The sequence below is a fragment of the Myxine glutinosa genome, chromosome 1, assembly GCF_964187855.1.
Source record: "Myxine glutinosa chromosome 1, kmMyxGlut1.1, whole genome shotgun sequence".
NCBI classification, from domain to species: Eukaryota; Metazoa; Chordata; class Myxini; order Myxiniformes; family Myxinidae; genus Myxine; species Myxine glutinosa.
The window spans coordinates 307,139,957-307,160,531 of record NC_136261.1 but is presented as its reverse complement, the minus strand read 5'-3'; the positions used below and the strand labels follow the sequence as shown (position 1 = coordinate 307,160,531).

The following is a 20,575-nucleotide window of genomic DNA, read 5'->3' as shown; positions in this document are numbered from 1 at the left end:
AGCTTTTTCAATACAAAAAGTGTACCGACCTTCAGTGCACTTCACTCAATGTGGCCCTGGATGTGGGATCGTATGTTCTCAACATCTGCTCGTATATCGTCTTATCACATTTCATCTCAACGATTATTCATCTCAACGCAAGGCTATAGTATTTAAGCCTCAACCGAAAGCTGAAACATGGATTCAACCTTCTAAAATAGCCCCCTCAAGAAAAACTCACCACCCAAACTTAGACCATTCATAGCTAAAGACTTGAATATTGTCAGCAGTATAACACTGTAAAACAAAACGAGAGCGTTCAGAGAACACGTTACCCCACCCAGGGTTCAAGTACAGTATATACCTCAATTTAAATTAATGATGTTAAAGATCGTTTTTAAAAATTCCGGAGGTTTAGCACGATTGAAGCAGCCTTGTACACCACATTTACCATGTCCAAGTACTGCGAAGCTGGAGCTTCTTGGAAGTAAAAAAAAGAAGAAAAAAAAAGTGATTTGTGTTCTTCAGCATTCAAGTTTAATAAAGATTCGTTGTCGAGGTCGTAATTCAATTTAAATTAAATAAAGATTGTAACGGTCGTATAAATGAATCAATTCCCAAAGTATACCGCCATTGATGCAGCGTCTTTTACACCACCCTATCCATCATGTTACATTGGTTCTTCATGCCTGTTGTTTGTGTCCTTTATGACGTCCTTAAAAACAGCAAGTTTCCTGTTTGGAATAGTTTTCAATTTTGTTTGACTGCCAGGTAAGGCAGGCAGAATGAAAAATAAAATTATCTTACTCCTCTGTGCGTGATCGGGACAAACTCAGAGCGAAGGTACGGTTAAACGGGTTCAAAATAAAACATTCAATTTGAATCAAGTTATTCCTCAATCATAAACCGACGTTGGTGGATGGACGGACAGACATGAACCACTTGCTTAACCTCGCTTTTCACTTCGCGCATGCGTGGGGTAAAAATAGACCGAGGAAAATGCATTGGTGCGAGGAACATGATCGGGTTGTTTGATTAAATGAACATCAACTAACTTGTGACCAATGAAAACGTTGGCTTAATAATGACAGCAAACAGCATTTAAAAGTCCATGATGTATATTAACAAGATTAGTACATATGTTACACAGGTCTCAGAGGGCCAGGGGTAAACATTCACTTGATATAGTTGAATCTTCCAAGAGTAAATGGATTCCATGACCGGAAGAGAGGCACTGGCACACATTCAAACAAAGCAAGTAATTTTACCCTTGAAGCAGAGGCAAATATGATGAATTTAAAAGAACAGAAAAAAAGACAAATTCAAATCGGTGCAGAGTAAAGCAAGACGGACATTAACCTGTCGTTGAAATTGGCGACAACTCTTGCCACATTTACCTCGTTTCCATGCACCACTCAACCCGGGATGAAAATCCACGATACTGCATTTCCCTGTAATTCAGCCATCCCGGTTTGGGCTGTCAATGCGAGTGAGCTCACGAGCATTTTATCCTGACTCCTTCTCAAAGTGTGCAGACACACATGGGATGAGGGCTGACAAATCAGGAAATGAGTGGGAAAATACAAAGACTAAAACCAAAAGCAAAAAGTTGGAATGTTTCGGCCTATGATAATCCTAATTATTCTGCGGCACCTTTGTAAAAGCACAGAGATTGCAAAGGAGGAGATTATCGTTAAGAGACGAAACATTTGTGATCTGAAATATCTCATTCAGCATTTCTCTGGAGCCAAGCGGCGCACCTCAGATCACGGACTCGACGAGCATTTCCGGGCTTGCTAGCTGGGCTGTCATACACCGCAACACCCGATAGAATACCTGTGCTCATGGATGGTCCTTTCCTCGAATATGTATCACCTCATAGCAATACCCTCACGTCTCATCTTGTTCATCCTGTACAACCTCTCCTCTTCTGCCATATTCATGCTTTGAAAAGGCACCAAAGAATAATGTGGATTGTCACATGGCAAAATATGGCGATCATCCTGTTGGTTTTTGCTTAAAGCTGGCTAAGAAAGACTCGTTCAAATCCATCAAAAGCACCCACTGAATGGAAACGGGAACCTTGCACTCAGCTTGGATAGACAATCATATACAGGCCGTCAGAGAACCTGGGCCAGTTCAGCACGGTTTTCAACTGATTGAATCAAGTTACGCGTTACCGCATAAAGGTCAATAACTCGTCGTTGCTTTGACAACTCCATTTGAATATTCTCATTAACTATCAAAGCTGTTGGTTGAGATGTCCTGTTGAGGGGTCCACTGTCACTGTGACACAGATAGTGCATTACCACAAGTACATTGTAACCGATTGCTCCGGGAAGATCATCAACGACAACCAGGGTTATTTTTTCAAGTGACTGCATAATGGACCACAATTTGATGAAGAAACGGTGCCACTGGTTGCCACTGATGCAGTGCTCCCCTCCTCCCCATCCCTCAAAACCATATAGGGCAGGAATTTAGATTCTGGCCAGGGTGCTGGCACACAATGGCCTACTCTTTTCAAATGGCACCGATAGATCAAACATCCACCATGAACTGCGAGCAGACCGAACTCCCAGCTTAACATCCCTCAAAAGGATGGCACACTCATTGATGTAATGACATGTCTGCGAAGCACCAAGGTGGCAGTTTACGGTCAGTTCCAGACTCAAACGCTCAACTAAACAGCTCAAAGGCAAATGTGCTCCCCTGAGCTTTTCCGTTTGGAATTCCATTTTACTGCAGAGCTCTCCTGCCGTGACATGACTGATGTTGCTAAAAGGACAAGATAAAATAAAAACTCTTACTCGGTCAAGTGAAACAAAAAAAATTCATAATAATAAAAAAAAAAAAACAAGTACAATGAGTAAATTAATGTACATACACCAAACAATTAAATCACTCAAATCTGGGCAAGAAGCATTTACATGATGCCCACAAAGTAAAACAACAACAACAACAAATTTAAACGAACAAGCTTTCATTCTGATCAAACATGTCAGTCATTACACACTATTGTTCTTCAAGTAACAATTCTGCCTCTCCAATCCTGGAATGACAAAAGACACGAGGTACAGTTAGACAAGAGCTTACACCAAGTTCTGGCTCACCAAAGTTAGCCAGTCATTGTGGACGGCACTCGGCCATCACTCCACATGCAATTCCAGTACTAACTCGTTTAGGAGCTGTGTTTGGTCTTCAATCTCGAACGATAGTTCTTTTGCCTCTCTGGCCAATTGTTTCATCCTGCAGCATGAAGGAAGGGGAGGGGAGAACGAGGGAAGAGAAAATATTTTTTGCATACAAAGTCGAGGCTCATGGAAGAGCTGGAATACAGAATGGCTTATTCAGGATGAAACAGAACAAAAGGAACAGTAAAAAGGGAGGGAGTACACCAACAGTAGGTTGAGGGGCAAAACAGAGCAATAGATGAAGATGGACAAATAAGGGATGTGGGATAAGAGGTGGGCCAGTGTGGGGGGTTGAGGGGTTAACGGGGATACAAAATATCATCGATTTGGATCTCAGATGGGGGTGGACAGCTGGCGTGAATACCTGGAGGAAAGACTGAGATTTAAGTGAATGCATAAGTTGATACCATAGGCAAGAAAAAAAAGAGGAACAAATGAGTGGAGGTCAGCAGTATCCTGGATTTTGGGAGGTTCATCAGAAGGGGATTGATAGTAGTTCATGTAGGTGGATAGTAGTTCATGTGTGCCAAGGAAGGACTTTATATGATGGCAGATGCCCAGTTGGCATCAGGCTTTGGAGGTCAACTTTGAAATTTGGTTTTTCCCAAGAAAGATCATGGCTGATAGGGAGACCTCGGGGTTTGAGTGAATGAACTTCCTCAAGAGGATCGTTAAGTAATTAGATGGGAGGGATTGCCATATAGTACAACTCCATGGAAAATTTGTGAAACAACCCCGGAACTCAAACTCGTTCGGTAACTTGTCATAAAATGCACCAAGTTTCAGTTAAATATGTTAGAGGGTATGGGGAAAAGGACAGAAAACCACAAGTGGGATGGACAGACAGATGAAGAGCAAACTTATAGTTCCCTTCGGGTAGGGGACTAATAAAACAAATACCTACCCAGCGGCAATGTCAAGGACAGAAAATGTTCGCAGTGTTTCTGGTGGTGCTGCCCCTCGATTGTTGCCATCATTTCCATGGGCCAAAGGCATGAGACCACAGTTTGGCTGCACCAGCTTAGCCATGCGGTTCGGGTAGGAATCCTGCACCCACTGAAACAACACTTCAATAAGCGACTTTCAAAATGACATAATCCACCCCAGAATGCTCGGCGCGCATGCGAACAAATCCCTGGAAATAGCGATCTTCGGGGCACCATGAAGTATATTATGTGTTTTTGGCGAACACAAAACGGACGAATACCAACCTCCACGATGAAAACAACATGTTTTGTTTTTGCTTTGTGTTTACAAAAACGTTTTGAATCCCGACCCAGCAATGTTACCCAAAATGGCACACAAAGCTTCTAAAAGAAGCCCAAAATACTTCGAAAAATACTTGAGAGAAAGGGTTGTGCTTTGCAAAACGAAAGCCTTGGAGAACTTTATCAGCTCGCTGAACGGGCATCTGCTCGTGCTGCAAACTCCCAACCATGTGGGCCAGTGCAAGGCCTGAGTGATCAAATATGTGCGACACAAACCCCCGACGGATCACTACCAGTGAATGGCTTTGAATCTTGTGGGAGCGCCTTATGTGAATGTGGCACGCTTAGTGATATATTTAATGGATGTTTGCAATTGGAAAAATGATTCTGTACATCACTACCAACGGTAACCAAACGCTTCGGCAAATGACATCTTCGCGACGTGAAAGTAAACAAGGCTTGTGTACATGAATTAGGTGCTTCTTTACACCGATGAGGGGCATGTGTGGAGCATGTGAATATACAGTGCAAGTTTAAAATGATGACATTTACTATTAATCATGTTGGTCGGCAGAATCTCATTTACATCCAGAAACAGTTATGGTTAACCATTTTTAATTTTTTTCATTAAAATGCTGAAAATTATGGTAAAAAGACTATTTCACTTAAAAATTTCATGCTAGCAACGGCAGGTTAAAAGTGCCTGGTGAGCAGAACAGAGCCACTCTAAACGTGCACACCGCGCATGTGCGAAAGACCTTATGAGCATTCATACATCATTTTGAAAGCTGCGGATTGCTGAGAATAACCAGTCTTACGGAAATGTATCAAGAACAGATGACTGGTTAGGGGTGATGAAAACACAGCCAACTCGAACGGCACTCGGTAGAGCGCATACCTCCACCAGTGTGAACAGTTTATGTTTTGTGTCCCACTGATCGGCCGGATCTGGATTCGGACCTGAACCAAAATCGAATCGGCTTGTTCTTGTCACCTAACAAACTCATCCCCCAAGTTTTGTCATGGCTCATCCTTAACTTCTTTAAATATCATGTCATATATCGCTTTTCACCTGATCCCTCAATGGTGAAGAATCACTTAAAAATCAAATATTTATCGTATCCGAATCCATATTCAGATCTTCACCAAAATCGAATCAATTCGTCCTCGTCACACACACAGCCTCTCCACCAAGTTTCGTCCAAGTCAGTCCATAACCTTTTGAGATACCCTGATATATATATATATATATATATATATAACGGTTTTAGCCCGATCTCTCAATGGTGAAGAATCACTTTTTAAAATTCTACGAGCCGGATCCAAATCAGGATCTTCACCAAAATCTAATCAATTGGTCCTTGTCACACAACCAACCTGTCCACCAACTATCGTCCGAATCTGTCCATAACCTTTTGATATATCTTGTTCACAGACAGACAGACAGCAGTTGAAAACGTAGCATCCATCCATCATATCCCGGAGGAAAAGAACGATTGGCTTTGTGTGCAAAACCTTGTAGCTATTTTTTGCCATCAATGTATGAAGCTAATGAAAAGTGTTGAGAGAAAGATGAAGCTTCAAATGAGGGATCACGTTTGGTTGGCCAAGGGCTATGCTGGGTCTACCAGGCACTCAATAATCAGTTACTTACACTTCTGAGTCTCTGCTGCAGATGTTCCAGGGAAGATGCCTGTCCGGAAAGTTCATATCCCAAGGCCCCAACCTTTGCATAGACAGATCGCACAATCCTGTGGAGGTAGCCACAAGTAGAGAGGGAGAGAGGAGAAAAAGGGCTCCAACACAAAGCAAGGTCTATTGGCCATTTAAATTACAACTACCATAGTCATCTATAACCCTATTTGTGAACGTCTGTTTGTTCAGTTGTGCCTCGTGGACAGCCGAAGAAAGTGATTTAGAGAGGAAAAAGGGAGCTCATGGGGGGTAACTTTTCACAACAAAAAACATTGGCGCATCAGATTTAGACTAGGGGGCGGGCCCAAGGGGCGTGGCTTCCTCTGACTATAAAAACCCACTACACACACGTGACTGACTATTTTCGGGGCAAGGCCAGGTAACTCTGCTAGTTGCTACTTCAAGCTATTGCATTGAAATTCTCAAAAATCCAAAAACATTTTCGCACATTTCAGTCAAATGGTGGCTTTTAAAATCAAGGGAGAGCGAGAATGTCTTCCCTCTTTACGAAAAGGTTTGCAGCCACAGGCATCAGTTATCTCGCCCCAAAATGCTGGGGAAATGTGCGACACAAAGGTGGGAATTACACAGAAAAGGGACCAACGTCTATGCCGGGTTTTCCTCATAGCATGAACCTCATAGCCGGGGAACAAAAACGTTTTGACTCCCCTCACAGTTTATACATTCTGTGCAGCTAAAGGATGGAAGAAATGTGCAGCAGTTTAGCACTTACGATGGTGAAAAGACAAGGCACTCAACTCACCCCAGCCAAATGACCGATTGTCGCACAAACTCGTCATATTTGGAGACGCATTTGTCCGTGAAGCGTGACATGGCTGACATTGCGTGGGCTCCCAACTTCTGCCTGCCAATCGTGCAGAGTACAAAGGCACAAGATGGTTATAGGGTCAACAACATCTATCAAATGAATGAATCTAAACTGGTGTCATTTAAATAAATAAGTAAATAAATAAATAACCTACTTGTCAAATTTGTGGATTTGTTCTTCATTATATGGAAGACCTTGAGAAACAGGGAAGGGAAGAATTGTTTTGACATAATCAATAAATTGTAATGGTGCACAGAGACACACAGACATCACTCAGCGTCCAGCCTGGGTTAGAATCCCGACCCAGCTATAAACTGCCACCCAGATGTTTCACAGGCAGGGCAAGGCATCAATGTGTGTCGTCCCTTGGATGGATGTTACATCGGGCATCCTGTCCTCTAGCATTAAAGATCCCACGGTGTCCTACGCAAATAGTAGGCAAGTTATCACCGGCACCCTGAACTAATCACAAATTCCTGCCTGGCCTGCAGGTAGAAAGTAGTCTGGTGTTCTTGGATGTTCCTCAACACTAAATTACACTCCGTTGCTATGTCCCAGTACGGTTGCTCTGTCGAAGCAGCAGCTTCTGCACTATGAATAAATTCACCAAGAAGTTCGCACATTTCATGTGAACAGCCATTTTTGATGGCAAATGGCAACCATCATCACATTTGCAATATTTTTGGAACAGAAACAACCCATAGAGCATTCTTACTTTTCTTAATTCCCCTTTGCTCTTCCTCCCATTCCATAATCTCCCTTCCTTTCTCTTACAGACACATGGCAACCAATTATATTTCAGATTTTCCTTTCTTAACATTTTGAGCACAATAACTTCAGTCAGTTTTATGCAGTTTGACTAAGATTTAAGAATTACATTTTGTTACTGAGATCAAACTGGCTAGCTCTACCAAAAAGGCTTCTCTTTCACACACAATGGTCAACTAAATTATGAGGCCTGTTGACCCGAGCAAATCATTGCCATTTCATTCTTCTTTTTCTTTTTTTTCAAATGGGCAAATTCTGATGATGCTTTGTCATCAGTAACATTTTAATGCCAGTCTTAAGTTGTTCGAAGGGTCAACCAAAAATGTGGACTGGTAACATGTGCGGGCCAGATCATCGGTTGACTACCGGTTGATGGTCAGATCATCGGTTGATGGTCATTAATGAGCCAGGTAGGTTTTTGCTGACAAAATGACAGCAAACTGGTATTTCTCCCAACAGACTACGTTTGCAGGTCAGCTTGAAATCCAAGTCATTAACTCCGACGCCTCTGGCCAGATTAGATTCCATAACCTCGAGGATGGCAGCCAAAGGTCCTCACCGCAAGGCCACTACGACATTTTAATGATGAATGCCTTGAAGTTGTTTTGTTTTTTCTTTCAAAAGAAAAAAAAGTTAATGACCTGTTTGGTTTGACCTGGAGACGTTTTACAAGTAATCAATAAACAAAGCAACAAGCAGACAGTTTAATAATAGCAAGAGAAGACAGTTGGAGCGATGTCAAACTTACGTTCCTTCATTTTCTCTTTCTTGAAATGCTGGTACGTGGAATTAACCTTGTCAACAAAAACTCTGATCCTCTCCACGCTGAAACAAAGAGCGACGTGGTTGGTAACAAAAACGGGTCCATTCACACAATCATTGTGGGTCGTGGTTAGGGTGACATATCCCTCACTCTTTGTCGCTCGGTTTGGAGCCTAGGGCTTCCATCCAAGAAGAGAGTAGAGGAGAAGAAGGAAGCCAATAATTTTCCATCTCCAGTATGGCTTCCTGTGCCGCTTCCACACCAACCAGGGCCTGTTCAAGGAAGAGTGAAAAACATGGAATACACAAGCTGTCCACAGATCAAAGGAAAAGCTAAAATTATTTATCGTCAAAATGGAGGGAGAGGGAGAGCAGCCCACCTGGCCCAGATCCGCCTGCACATTCTGCAGACTGTGTATGTCATTATGATTTCCTCCCACGGTGTTGAATCTGTCAGGGAAAATCAATACAGCACAGTCATTAACAAATTAATGCTAAGTAATTAACTTAACCTAATTAAGTAATCAATTAATTAACTTAAATTAATGTTAACCGATTAACAAATCGAAGTTTAATTTTTCACAATTGTGTTTTTGTCGAAACTGTATTTCTTTCGGTGTGTGTAACTATTGGTGTGTCTTTAATAGGATTCTCGGTGTTGGTTTTTCATACCCGTGTACAGAATCGTCGGTTAGTTCGTGTCGTGTATTCTGAGGCCTAGTGTAGTAGGCTACCGTGTCCAACCTTGGCTTGAGGCTTTGTTTTTGTCTCAGCGGTTCTTCGATTGCGCTGCAATTACTTTCGGTCTCTGTTTTTCACGGTCTTTTCACCCCATACTTTCTTGTTTTAAAATCTCAAATCAAAAAAAAAAAAAAAAAAAAAAAAAAAAAATATATATATATATATATATATATATATATAAATATATGTTTCCTTCTCTGTTCTTAGCCGTTTGTTCATTCTTATTTGTTCGTTCATTCTTTGACCACGTTGTTCGTGATCATGTGATCACGTTGTTAAAAAATGTTTCAACTGTCCCCTGAAGAACTGTATTCTGTCATATACTATTTAACACCTTTTTCTTCTTCTTCTATAAAAGGATGCTTTCGACTTGCTCACCAAATCTATTCATTCCAAAAAAAAATTCCATCTCTTACAGTGCCTCTTTCATACATTCCCTAAACTCTCCAGCACTCCACCCATCCTTCAGCGTCCTCAAACGTATTTTTGACTCGAAGGTCTCAAGAAACTAATTTTGCAATAAATGTTCGTTTCCCATTAATCGTACACTTTTCAAAATCCAACCTCACCCCTCCCCGCCAAATCTTCCCCATCACCCCTTCCCTCCAAATCTTCCCCATCACCCCTTCCCTCCAAAACTTCCCCATCACCCCTTCCCTCCAAAACTTCCCCATCACCCCTCCCGTTCAAAACTTCCCCATCACCCCTCCCCTCCAAATCTACCCCCTTGCCCCTCCCCTCCAAATCTTCCCCATCACCCATCTCTTTCAAATATTCCCCCTTGCCCCTCGCCTCCAAAACTTCCCCATCACCCCTCACCTCCAAAACTACCCCCTTGCCCCTCCCTTCCAAATCTTCCCCATCAGCCATCTCTTTCAAATATTCCCCCTTGCCCCTCCCCTCCAAATCTTCCCCATCACCCATTCATTTAAAATCTTCCCCCTTGCCACTCCCCTCCAAATCTTCCCCATCACCCCTTCCCTCCAAAACTTCCCCATCACCCCTCCCCTCCAAAACTTCCCCATCACCCCTCCCCTCCAAAACTTCCCCATCACCCCTCCCCTCCAAAACTTCCCCATCACCCCTCCCCTCCAAAACTTCCCCATCACCCCTCCCCTCCAAAACTTCCCCATCACCCCTCCCCTCCAAAACTTCCCCATCACCCCTCCCCTCTAAATCTACCCCATTGCCCCCCCCAATCATCCCCATCACTTTCAAATCTTCCCCCTTGCCCCTCCCCTCCAAATCTTCCCCATCACCCATCCCTTTCAAATCTCCCCCCTTCCCTCCTAAACTCCCCCCACACCCCTCCCCTCCGAGACTCCCCTCTCACCCCTCCTCCTCAAAGCGTCCTCCCCGCTTCTTCCCCCTTCCAACTTCATCTCCCTCAACCTTCTGCCTCACTCTTCCCCCTCCTCAAATAGCACCTCACTGCGCCTCAACCAATCACCATCAAACCTTTTGTCCGCCCCATTCTTCCCTTTCTCCAAGCTAATCTGAAATCTCTGACACACCTTCAACAGCTCTCCCTAACTCTTCCTCCTCTTCCACATCTTACCCTCCCGCTCCCCCCCCCCCCCCCCCCCCGTTCTGTATCTGATGCTCCCCCTTCCCCTTCTTCAACAGTATGGACCTCAAACATCCGGGGCCTTCGCTCAAACTTGACTGATCTCTCCATACAGGTTGCTTCTGATAAACCAGACGTGATCTGCTTGACAAACTTTCCTCCTTCATGATGTCTCTGATTCCTTGGTATCTCTCCCAGGTTACTCCCTCCTCTGGTATGATAGACCTGAGCCTCGTCCTGGAGGTGTGGTTGCTATCTTTATTTAAAAAAACTCTTCTTCACTCGCCCTGCACTGCCTTCTCTCCACCTCACCCCCAGGAATACCTTTGGCTACGGCTTCCCCTTCGCTCCCACCTTTTGTTCATATGTGTTGTACCGTCCACCAAACAGTGATGACTCCATCTACATCTCGCTGTCTAATAATATGGACCAACTTCTATCTACCCATCCCAACTCTCTCTTCCTCATATGTGGTGATTTCAATTGCCACCATTCCAGTTGGCTGGGTGTGGGTACCTCTCTCACCAGCCATGGCTCTTCAGCAAAGGACTTCTGTGACTAACTGGGACTGACACAATCTGTCAATTTCCTGACCCGGATTTCAGTCAACGGAGCATCTTCTCTTCTGGACTTGGTTATGACTAACTTCCCTGAAAATGTCTGCTGCTCTTCTTCTGCTCCTATCGGCTCATCTGATCATGTGCTTGTTAAAGTGGACATCTCTCTGACCATTCTCAGAGAGCCTCCTCAGCGTCGATGAGTCTGGCATTTCACTCAGGCCAACTGGCACGGTCTTCAAGCAGCCATCAATCATCTGGACTGGTCTCCCATCTCTACCGCCTCTGACATGAACTCACCCTGGGAATTCTTCCAAAGTAAATTGCTCTCTCTCATGCAAAGATTTATCCCATCTCGTCTTCAGTTGTCATACCTTTCCTCCCGTCCATGGCACACGGAATCTTGTGGTGAGGCTATTGCCCAGAAACAACTTGCTTTCGTCTCCTGGAAAGCAAATCCAACGGAAGGAAATCTCATTTCCTTTCACAAAGCCCAAAACAAGTGTGTGCCCACCCGAAGGAGAGCCAGGAAACAATATCTCTCCGTTCTCAGGACCGAACTCTCCTATCTGTCTCCCTCTTCCAAATCCTGGTGGCGTCTGGTCAAATCTGTTTCTGGTGTTTGTTCCCCCTCCATCCCCTCCCTCACCTCAAACGGCCACACGGCTGACTCCGCACATGAAAAAGCTGAATGCCTCCACTCTGTGTTTGCCTCAATCTTGTGTCCCAAACCCATCCCTCTCTGTACCCACCGTACCCAGTCGTACCCAGCTGCTCCTGGATTCTGTGTCCTTTCCTCCTGACAAGGTGGAAAAGTTTGTCAACCCTCAACTCTGATTCTGCAACTGGACTTGACGGCAACAGCCCACGGGTCCTAAAATCCTGTTCTTCCGCTCTTTCACTCCCTCTCTCTGTTCTCTTCACCCTCTCTTTTGCTCAAGGTCATCTGCCACCTGCTTGGAAATCTGCCAACATCACCGCTTTGCACAAAAAAGGTGCAAAAACAGATCCCAGCAACTACAGACCAATCAGCCTTCTCCCAATTATCAGCAAAGTCATGGAAATCCATCATTGCTTCAGATATGAAATCTTTCCTCTTCTCCAATGGCTTGATCTCTGATCATCAATTTGGTTTCAGACCTGGACACTCCACTCTGGACATGCTGCTTCTGCTTTCTCAACAATGGATGGAGGTCCTCAATGCCAAACAGGAAATTAGAGCTGTCTCCCTTGACATATCACATGCCTTCGATACGGTCTGGCACCTCGCTCTGCTCACCAAACTCTCCTCTTTTGGTATCCATGGAAATCTCCATGCATGGCTGGCGGACTTCCTCTCTAGTCGTAGTCAACGTGTGGCCCTGAATGGGTTTCTGTCATCTCCTCTTCCTGTTCAGGCTGGAGTTCCCCAAGGCAGTGTTCTGGGCCCTGTGCCTTTTCTGGTCTTCATCAATGATCTCTGACTCTCTTGAAAATCCTCTCTATCTCTTTGCTGATGACTCTACTCTCTGTTGCTCCATTCTTCATACCTCAGATCGGCAGTCTGCAGCCTCCTCACTCTCTGCAGACCTGGACAAAATCACAGACTGTGCAACCAAGTGGAACATGTCTTTCAATCCTGACAAATCTCACACTCTTACGATGTCTCTCCGAAAAGACCGACTGGACAACCCTCCCATCCACTTTCTGAATAATCCTCTCCAAGAAGTTCTGTCACTCAAGCTTTTGGGTCTCACTATCTGCCATGATCTTTCCTGGGAAAACCACATTTCAAATCTGGCCTCCAAAGCCAGTCGCCGACTGGGCATCCTCCGTCGTGCGAAGTCCTTCCTTGGCACACCTGAGCTCCTCACCACATACAAGGCTTTCATCCGCAGCTAAATGGAATACTGCTCTCCCCTCTGGGCTGGTGCTCCTGCCTCACACCAAGCTCGTCTTCATGCTGTTGAAACCAAAGCATTCAGAATCATTGGAATCTCCCGCGATGAAGCTAACTCCAAGGGCCTCTCACTCACTCACCGCAGGCAGGTTGGTGGTCTCTCCGTCTTCTACCGACTCCTCTCTGGCCTTGCCCCCCCCCCCCCAGCTCTCTCTGGGCTCTGTCCTGCAAATATTCCTACAGGTCGCACAATATCTGCCTGCAACCCTCTTATGGTTAAACTGCCAAAATCAAGACTCTCTGCTCACCTTCACTCCTTCATTCCTCTTTTCTCCTGCCTCTGGAACAAACTCCCTCACTCTCTTCAATCCCACTCCACCCTCCAGGTCTTTAAAACAGCTGTTCACCACTATCTCTTATCTTCCCCCATCCAAAACCTTGATCTTTTCTACCCCCGCTAATTTCACCCCAATTCCACTTTTTTGAAATACCAACTTCTGTCCTGGAAGTCCTTGTGTTTTATACTTCTCCCACCCCCCCCCCCCCCTTGCCACGCCTTCTACCCCCAAGCCCTCTCCCTCCCACACATCTCCCTGCTCTCAAATGTTGTGCTTTTGTGCTTCCCCTTCTCTCCCCATCTTGTCTTCCGCTCCCTCTTTTTATATATTTTGGTTGTCTGGTTGATTTTTTTGTGAAGTAAATGTTAGCTCTTTCACGAGCCTCGATTCAGCATACAAAAAAAAAAAAAAAAAAAAAAATACTCCAAGCTATCATCAGGTGGGCACCACTTTGGAAACACCTTCAGAGGAGGTGCACATTTTCCCTGCTCCATCAATACAATGCATATGGAAAGGACAGACACGGTGAGCATAGAATGATAGCATGATGGAAAGGCCGAAATTAGTTTGAATATTTTGCACAACGTTGAACTTCAACTGCAACACAAAACGCACTCTGGGCCGGGATCGGTAAAGAAAGGTCACGTCAAGTTCCACAAAGCCGTTACCATTCCAGACATCGCCTTAATGTTAAAACAAGACAAAAAGAGACCTTTTCCGTCTTTATGGACGTAACAGGCATGGTTTGCAAGCGTCATCTCTTGGATCACAGATGGACAAACGTTGCTATAAAAAGACGGGTTTGAAGTTGCTATCGTCGCCATTATATAATATCAAGGTTCTGTACCTTGATATTATATAATGTCCTGTACCTTTATTAATCTATAGGGATCATTTTGTGGATTGTATCACCAGATTTGCCTTTAAATAGGTTGAGAGTGCAAACTAATTTGTTGACCCAACTCCTTGCTTTTCCATGAGCCTCACTCTTGTGTGTGTATGTAATGTAATGTAATGTAAATATATATAGAGAGGGAGAGAGAGAGAGAGAGAGAGAGAGAGAGAGAGAGAGAGAGAGAGAGAGACAGAGGGAGAGGGAGAGAGAGAGAGAGGGAGAGGGAGAGAGAGAGAGAGAGAGACAGAGGGAGAGGGAGAGGGAGAGACAGAGGGAGAGAGAGAGAGAGAGAGAGAGAGAGAAACATTCCTTGTTGTCTTTTCCCAAGTTTAATCCTCCAGCTCAGCTCACCTTCACTCCGTCTCCTCTTACATGTTCTCTCAAAACTTTTCCCTCCTATCTTTCAAGATGGCTGTTTATCATCACTTCCTGATTACTCCCAGTCTCACAAACAACCTTATAAAAAGCGTTCCTTTGTTCACTGGTTTCCCTTCACCCTACTCTTGGTTTGCTGCCCTTCTAACCTTTCATGTGCAGCTCAGCTGTGAGCCTTGATCTCCACCAAAAGTCGTACCAGTCTTAAAAACTCCCCTAAAAAGATGGATTGTGCAAGGAAGGGTATGATTAACGGCCAGTGTTAACCTGCCATCGAGCACCATGGATTAGTCATAGAGCAAATGTGTGAACGCCGAAAGAATTGGGTGCGTCAATTGGTTGCCGAGGGCATCGTCAATGGAAATTCTTGCGTTGCAACAGTAATCACGTGATCCACCACCACACCTTCTTTCTTGGATATTAGCACAGATTAGTTCCAATTTATCATCTATGTCAACATAGCTTCGGACGTCCAGGACATCCCCAAATCAGGCAGCTCACTGTGCAGCGATGCAAATGAAAACTGACCAAAAGAGGTACCAAACAACATGAGTTAAAGGAAGCGGTTAATGGTGCCTCCCTGTGATGCCATGGAAGATACTTCGGAGGGCACAGAAAATCGTCCTGCGTTGTGAGAATGATGAAACTGACATTGATCTACTGCACTCGAAAGAAGAAGAAGAAGAAGAAGAAGAGGAAGAAGGAGGAGGAGGAAAAAAGGATATAATCGACATTTTATGTACCATGAAGAGTGTGACCCAAGTTGAAATCAGCATATTGATGCCACCAAGGCAGAGTTGCAAGAAAGGGTCCGTTGTTGAGGAGAAACAAAATCATCTTTACAAGAGGTGCAAGGTTCATCACGTTCTATTGACCTTGTAATTGCTTTTAAAGTGTTGTCCACATGCGATACATGAATAAAGTCCTCTGAGATATAACACTTTGTATAAATAAATAAAGACAAGCGATTTTCCATACTAGAGATAATGGGGGAGGGATTCCAATGAAGAAGCGGGGAAGGTCAGGCACCCTGTCAGACAAATTTCCGAGAACAACTCCAAGGCGTCACCCATACAAAACTAGATATAAGTAACAGTAATGAGGGAGTTAAAGACTTAAAATTTCAAACGAGTCGCAAGGAAAAAGTTATCAGTGGCAAAAACAACTGAAGCAACCAAATTTAAAGTGCATCAGCAGAAATTTGCTCAGATTGCAGCACAAACCGACATTCATAAAAACAGTTCAAAATTGTCTTATGGATTACAAACATTTACTCCAGAAATCTAAAATCTCATTTACTCCAAGATCGACATTTTGCTTCAAGGTCAACAGGAAAGTAAAGATTTTATCTGAAACGGGCAGTTCATTGGCCAACTACTCATAGCAACATTCCACAAACTGTACAAATAACTGTGAATACAGATAAAGGGCTGGCAGTAAGCCAAGAGGTATGCACACCCACCTCCACCACAACCTGTCTAGCCTGTGTTCGAATGTCGACCCGGCTATAAACTGTCATCCTAGTGTTTCACATGCAGAGTGTGCCATCAACCCGTGTGCCGCCCATCGGAAGGACATGTCTGTCACAAGAGGTCGTTGCTAGCCATTCAAGATCCACGGTGTCTTTCGTAAAGGGTAAGCGAGTTATCACAAGCACCTTGAACGAATTACACGTTCCTTCTCCGACTACCATGCCAAGAAACTGCATGGCAGCACCAACGCTCCTCCAGCAGCAGAGTATGGTACATTGAAGAAAAAGAAAAAGTGCAGATAAAAGGAGTCAAGATAAAGGTTAAAGAAAAAGATAAAGAAGAAGAAGAAGAAGAAGGAGGAATAAGAATAAGAGGAAGAAGAACCAGAAGAAGAAGAAGAAGAAGAACCAGAAGAAGAAGAAGAAGCAGAAGCAGAAGCAGAAGGATGGGTTGCCACTCCGAAGCAGGATATTCAAATCGCTCGTTCTTACCGACCTCGGGAGGATGACGAGCCGTGTCAACCCACTTGGTGTTATTTGAATGGGCCACAGAGTCTCAAAACTCAGGACCCTAAATCCCTAAGATCTTAAGCCAGCCACCTTAACCATGAAGCCAACACCAAGCTTGTAAACGACAAAGACGAAGGGAAAAACAAGGAATAAAAATACAGTGGTTGTCTGGCAACGAGAATTTCAAAAATGAATTGGTTAAAGAGGGTAAATGACAGTAGCCAAATAGTTTTCATTCAACACCAACAAGTTTTAAATTATTCAATTCCATTACTTCTAAATTATTCAATCTTCAAGCGGTGACAGGCATTTGACAACCTTTACAGAAAGCCTTTTCAACATGATATATTAATACAATATAACCATGGTACAAAATGTCTGACAAAAGTCAGCTTCAATCAGTCCAAACTTACGTCTGTTTCACAATGTTCAACATCACCTCAAGGTCCGACCTCCTCTGGTTGATCTCCTTGCTACTCGTCTGCACCTTCACCCAATCATCATGCAGGCAAGCCCTGTCCAGACAATAAATATCACACCGTTTATTAAAGGACACATACAAGTCTCTCCTCCAAAGCAAAAGCCTAATATCTTACAACATTTGGAAATGCATCAATAAGTCGGTGACCTAACTTATTAGTCAAGCTACAAAAAATGATTGTTTCATTAAAAGTATTGTTGCGGTTTTGAGTTTGGACAATAAAGGTTAATTTCCCCCTCATAGTTTAGTCACACTACAACATGTAGCCTCGTGATAGTTCAGTTATGTCTAAGTAAATGTAAGCATAGTCCTTTTCCTGTGTTAGTTTTGCGTTGAGTAGAATAATGAGAGTTAGGTCCTTTCATTGCTTATGCCACCTCGATACTGTGGTTTAGGCGCAAATTAACACGAGGCAGGCCTGACAAGTCGAGGCAAGACCGAAGGAAGGCGGAGGAGGAGCCGACGGTAAGCGCGAGCCGCCAATCAGGGCTCGAAGGGAGTGGCTTAGCACTGCGTCAAAAGGCGTGGTTAGAACATTCGATGGGGCTAAGGGTGTGGGCTAAGGGTGTGGCAATAAAACCCTTTGCGCAAAGCCCCCACCCTAGTAGTTGGGCAGAGGCGCTTGAGAAGTGAACGAGTAGTTATGGGAGAGGCGCTTGTGAGTGTTGAACGAGTTTTGAGGAGAGAGGTGCTTGAACAAGTTGAACGCTCGGTTGAGCTTGAGGCGGATCCTCTCTATTGAGTTACGCGAGTGAGAGCACGCCGTTATTTAATCGCGCTGTGAGAAACCACCAAGCCTGGCGAGAGACGCGTACATTTTCCCGCCTGCCTGCTCTGCCTTTGTTCGAGAGACGTGCTGCAAGGATCCCTCCCGCCGCCTGCTTGCCTTCATCTAGGACCGTGCTGTAACCGGGGAAGGCCACGCCGGGCGAAGCTGTTCCTGGACGACCAAGTCGGCGCGTTCAGCGCGTGAACATCATCCTTCCTCCATTTCCCCCTGTGAGTGTGAATGGGCCCGTGTCTGGGGATAAGCTAAGACTGTATAAGACTGCCCTGTGTCTCTGCTCTCTACCGAATCATTGTAAATAATAATTAAATCGTGTTATTCCTTTGATTCTACCGCTTTTGTGTTTTCCATCATTGACCAAGCGTGGTGCGAATAAAACCGCTCTAGTCGGGTTCCAATACCAGAGATCTGCACGGACCACGTGGTACGCCACCCGCTTGGACGTACTCAAATTACGCGTGGTTCGTGCGAGGCTTGATCCCCGCTTCTGCGGCGGCATAGGTACTTAGGTACGTGCGAGAATTGTCCCGGAACCCTACACTGCGTCTGCCCGGGAGGGGCGATTCAAGTCTCTCGGTTGCGATGACCCAAAAAGAACAAGGGGCTTAATCTCCCCTTGGTAAGGGCAGGAGGGTCGTGCGAAAACCGTAACAGTATGTTCCATTGGAGTAAAATTACCCATTTTCAAGTTAACTATTTATTTATTTAAACAGTTTTTAGAAACCACCTTGTTGGTGCAAAAATTAAACAATAAAGACAACAGAGCTGAGTGCAGGTTCGGGACATAACCCTCCAGAACATTCGTACTAATGAAACAATAAGCATATTTAGGAGCATCTGCCCAATAAGACTGCATGGTTAAAAAGTGGAGCAGAGTTCTGGGGAAAATGATCCATCAACAATGTTGCCGAGTTGAACTTCCACAAATCTTTGGAAATTGCCAGCAGAAGGTTGTAATTTATTCAAGTTAGATGACAAGATAGATGGATCTGACACCGTCTGTTTCTTGCACGGACTGGACATTTCAGGGAAGACATGTTTGGACGATGAATGTCAAGAAAGCTGTCCATAGACTACAAATCCGAATAAGCAGCATCATGGTGTGTGCACGCGCGCACACAAACACAAACACACACACACACACACACACACACACACACACACACACACACACACACACACACACACACACACACACACACACACACACACACACACACACACACACACACACACGAGCTTTAAGCAGGAACAAAAAAAAAAAAAAATGTAAACTTGCCTCAACCAAAGTGCAGCCTTTCGACCAATCTCTTGCAGTTGCAGCAAAGCTTTCGTCAAGCGCAAAGTCTGAAAAAGCACTGCAGCAACATTCTGCAAAAATTCGACAACGGTGTACATCCTTTTGTGGCAGTTCCCCAAACCGTTTTAAAGCTACAGTTATTACTTTTCATTTTTGAGTAGATATCCTTTCAAGAACAAAACAAAGACTTTTGCTTCCCTGCCTCAACACCCACTCATCCCCCAGCCCTCAAACAAAAGCAGAACAACGTTTAACTTGAACAAAGTCGATGGCACATCATCGCAAATCCCCACGATTCCCACTAAAAGAGTTGAAAGATGACAAAAAGTCCCACCAGGATTAAACCAATATCAAATTTTGAGTTAAAATTTTTGTCTGTTTTGACCCCTAAACTACTTAAAGTGAGCCCTCAGAAATCGTAATTTGAAAAAACAAAGGAAAAAACTAAGTTAGGCTTAAATGACTCCGTTTTTCATGCTCTTTCAAATGATACAACTCTCATCACCCACTAATTTCCATACAATTAACCACCCAAAGCTTGGTTCATGGGAAAAAAAAAAATTGGACACCTCCGTGTCTCCCGCCCTCCGCGTGTCTCTCGCCCTCCGCGTGTCTCTCGCCCTCCGCGTGTCTCTCGCCCTCCGCGTGTCTCTCGCCCTCCGCGTGTCTCTCGCCCTCCGCGTGTCTCTCGCCCTCCGCGTGTCTCTCGCCCTCCGCGTGTCTCTCGCCCTCCGCGTGTCTCTCGCCCTCCGCGTGTCTCTCGCCTCTCCGTGTCTCTCGCCCTCTCCCTGTCTCTCGCCCTCTCCGTGTCTCTCCCCGTCCCCTGCAGGTTGAATCCGGCCTGGCGAGATAGTGTCAGGTAAATCTAGCCGTTTCTTCCTCTTTCCCTCTTTTCCCCGCACACGTGTATAGGAAATCCGCCATTGACCCGGACGCCTCGTTAAACTCGTTTCCATCCGTGATTCCCCGGTCTTAACCCAGGGGCAATCGCACGACAATATTGTACTATTTTTAAGTCAGTGTAGGCTATTTAATACAAATATTTAGATATTTTGAATGTAATTATTGACATTCATATATTGACCGAAGCATTTCAACCTTTTCAATGAATTTCTTCTGTTTTGATTGATTCACCAATGCAAATAGATCATTTATTTTCTTTTTCTGTCTGTATAATGTATTTGTTACTCTGTGAAATTATTTATATTGTAAAATAACCACCTTTAGAGGCCATTTTTC

At 44.4% G+C, this 20,575-nt stretch overlaps 1 protein-coding gene across 1 annotated transcript in view; it reads right to left on the bottom strand.

Moving 5' to 3' along the window:
* Positions 1-1,079: 1,079 nt before the first annotated feature.
* The window catches only part of TBK1 (TANK binding kinase 1), a 60,190-nt gene continuing 40,694 nt past the window's right edge, over positions 1,080-20,575 (bottom strand). Inside the window, exons 10-20 of the mRNA XM_068135798.2 lie at positions 19,316-19,407; positions 17,182-17,283; positions 8,816-8,885; positions 8,587-8,708; positions 8,422-8,498; positions 7,060-7,099; positions 6,840-6,941; positions 6,036-6,132; positions 4,078-4,229; positions 3,157-3,228; positions 1,080-3,031 (exon numbers count right to left, since the gene is read on the bottom strand). Coding sequence (XP_067991899.2) covers positions 2,995-3,031; positions 3,157-3,228; positions 4,078-4,229; positions 6,036-6,132; positions 6,840-6,941; positions 7,060-7,099; positions 8,422-8,498; positions 8,587-8,708; positions 8,816-8,885; positions 17,182-17,283; positions 19,316-19,407 — 963 coding nt within the window. The 3' untranslated portion in view covers positions 1,080-2,994. The remainder of the gene's footprint in view (positions 3,032-3,156; positions 3,229-4,077; positions 4,230-6,035; positions 6,133-6,839; positions 6,942-7,059; positions 7,100-8,421; positions 8,499-8,586; positions 8,709-8,815; positions 8,886-17,181; positions 17,284-19,315; positions 19,408-20,575) is intronic.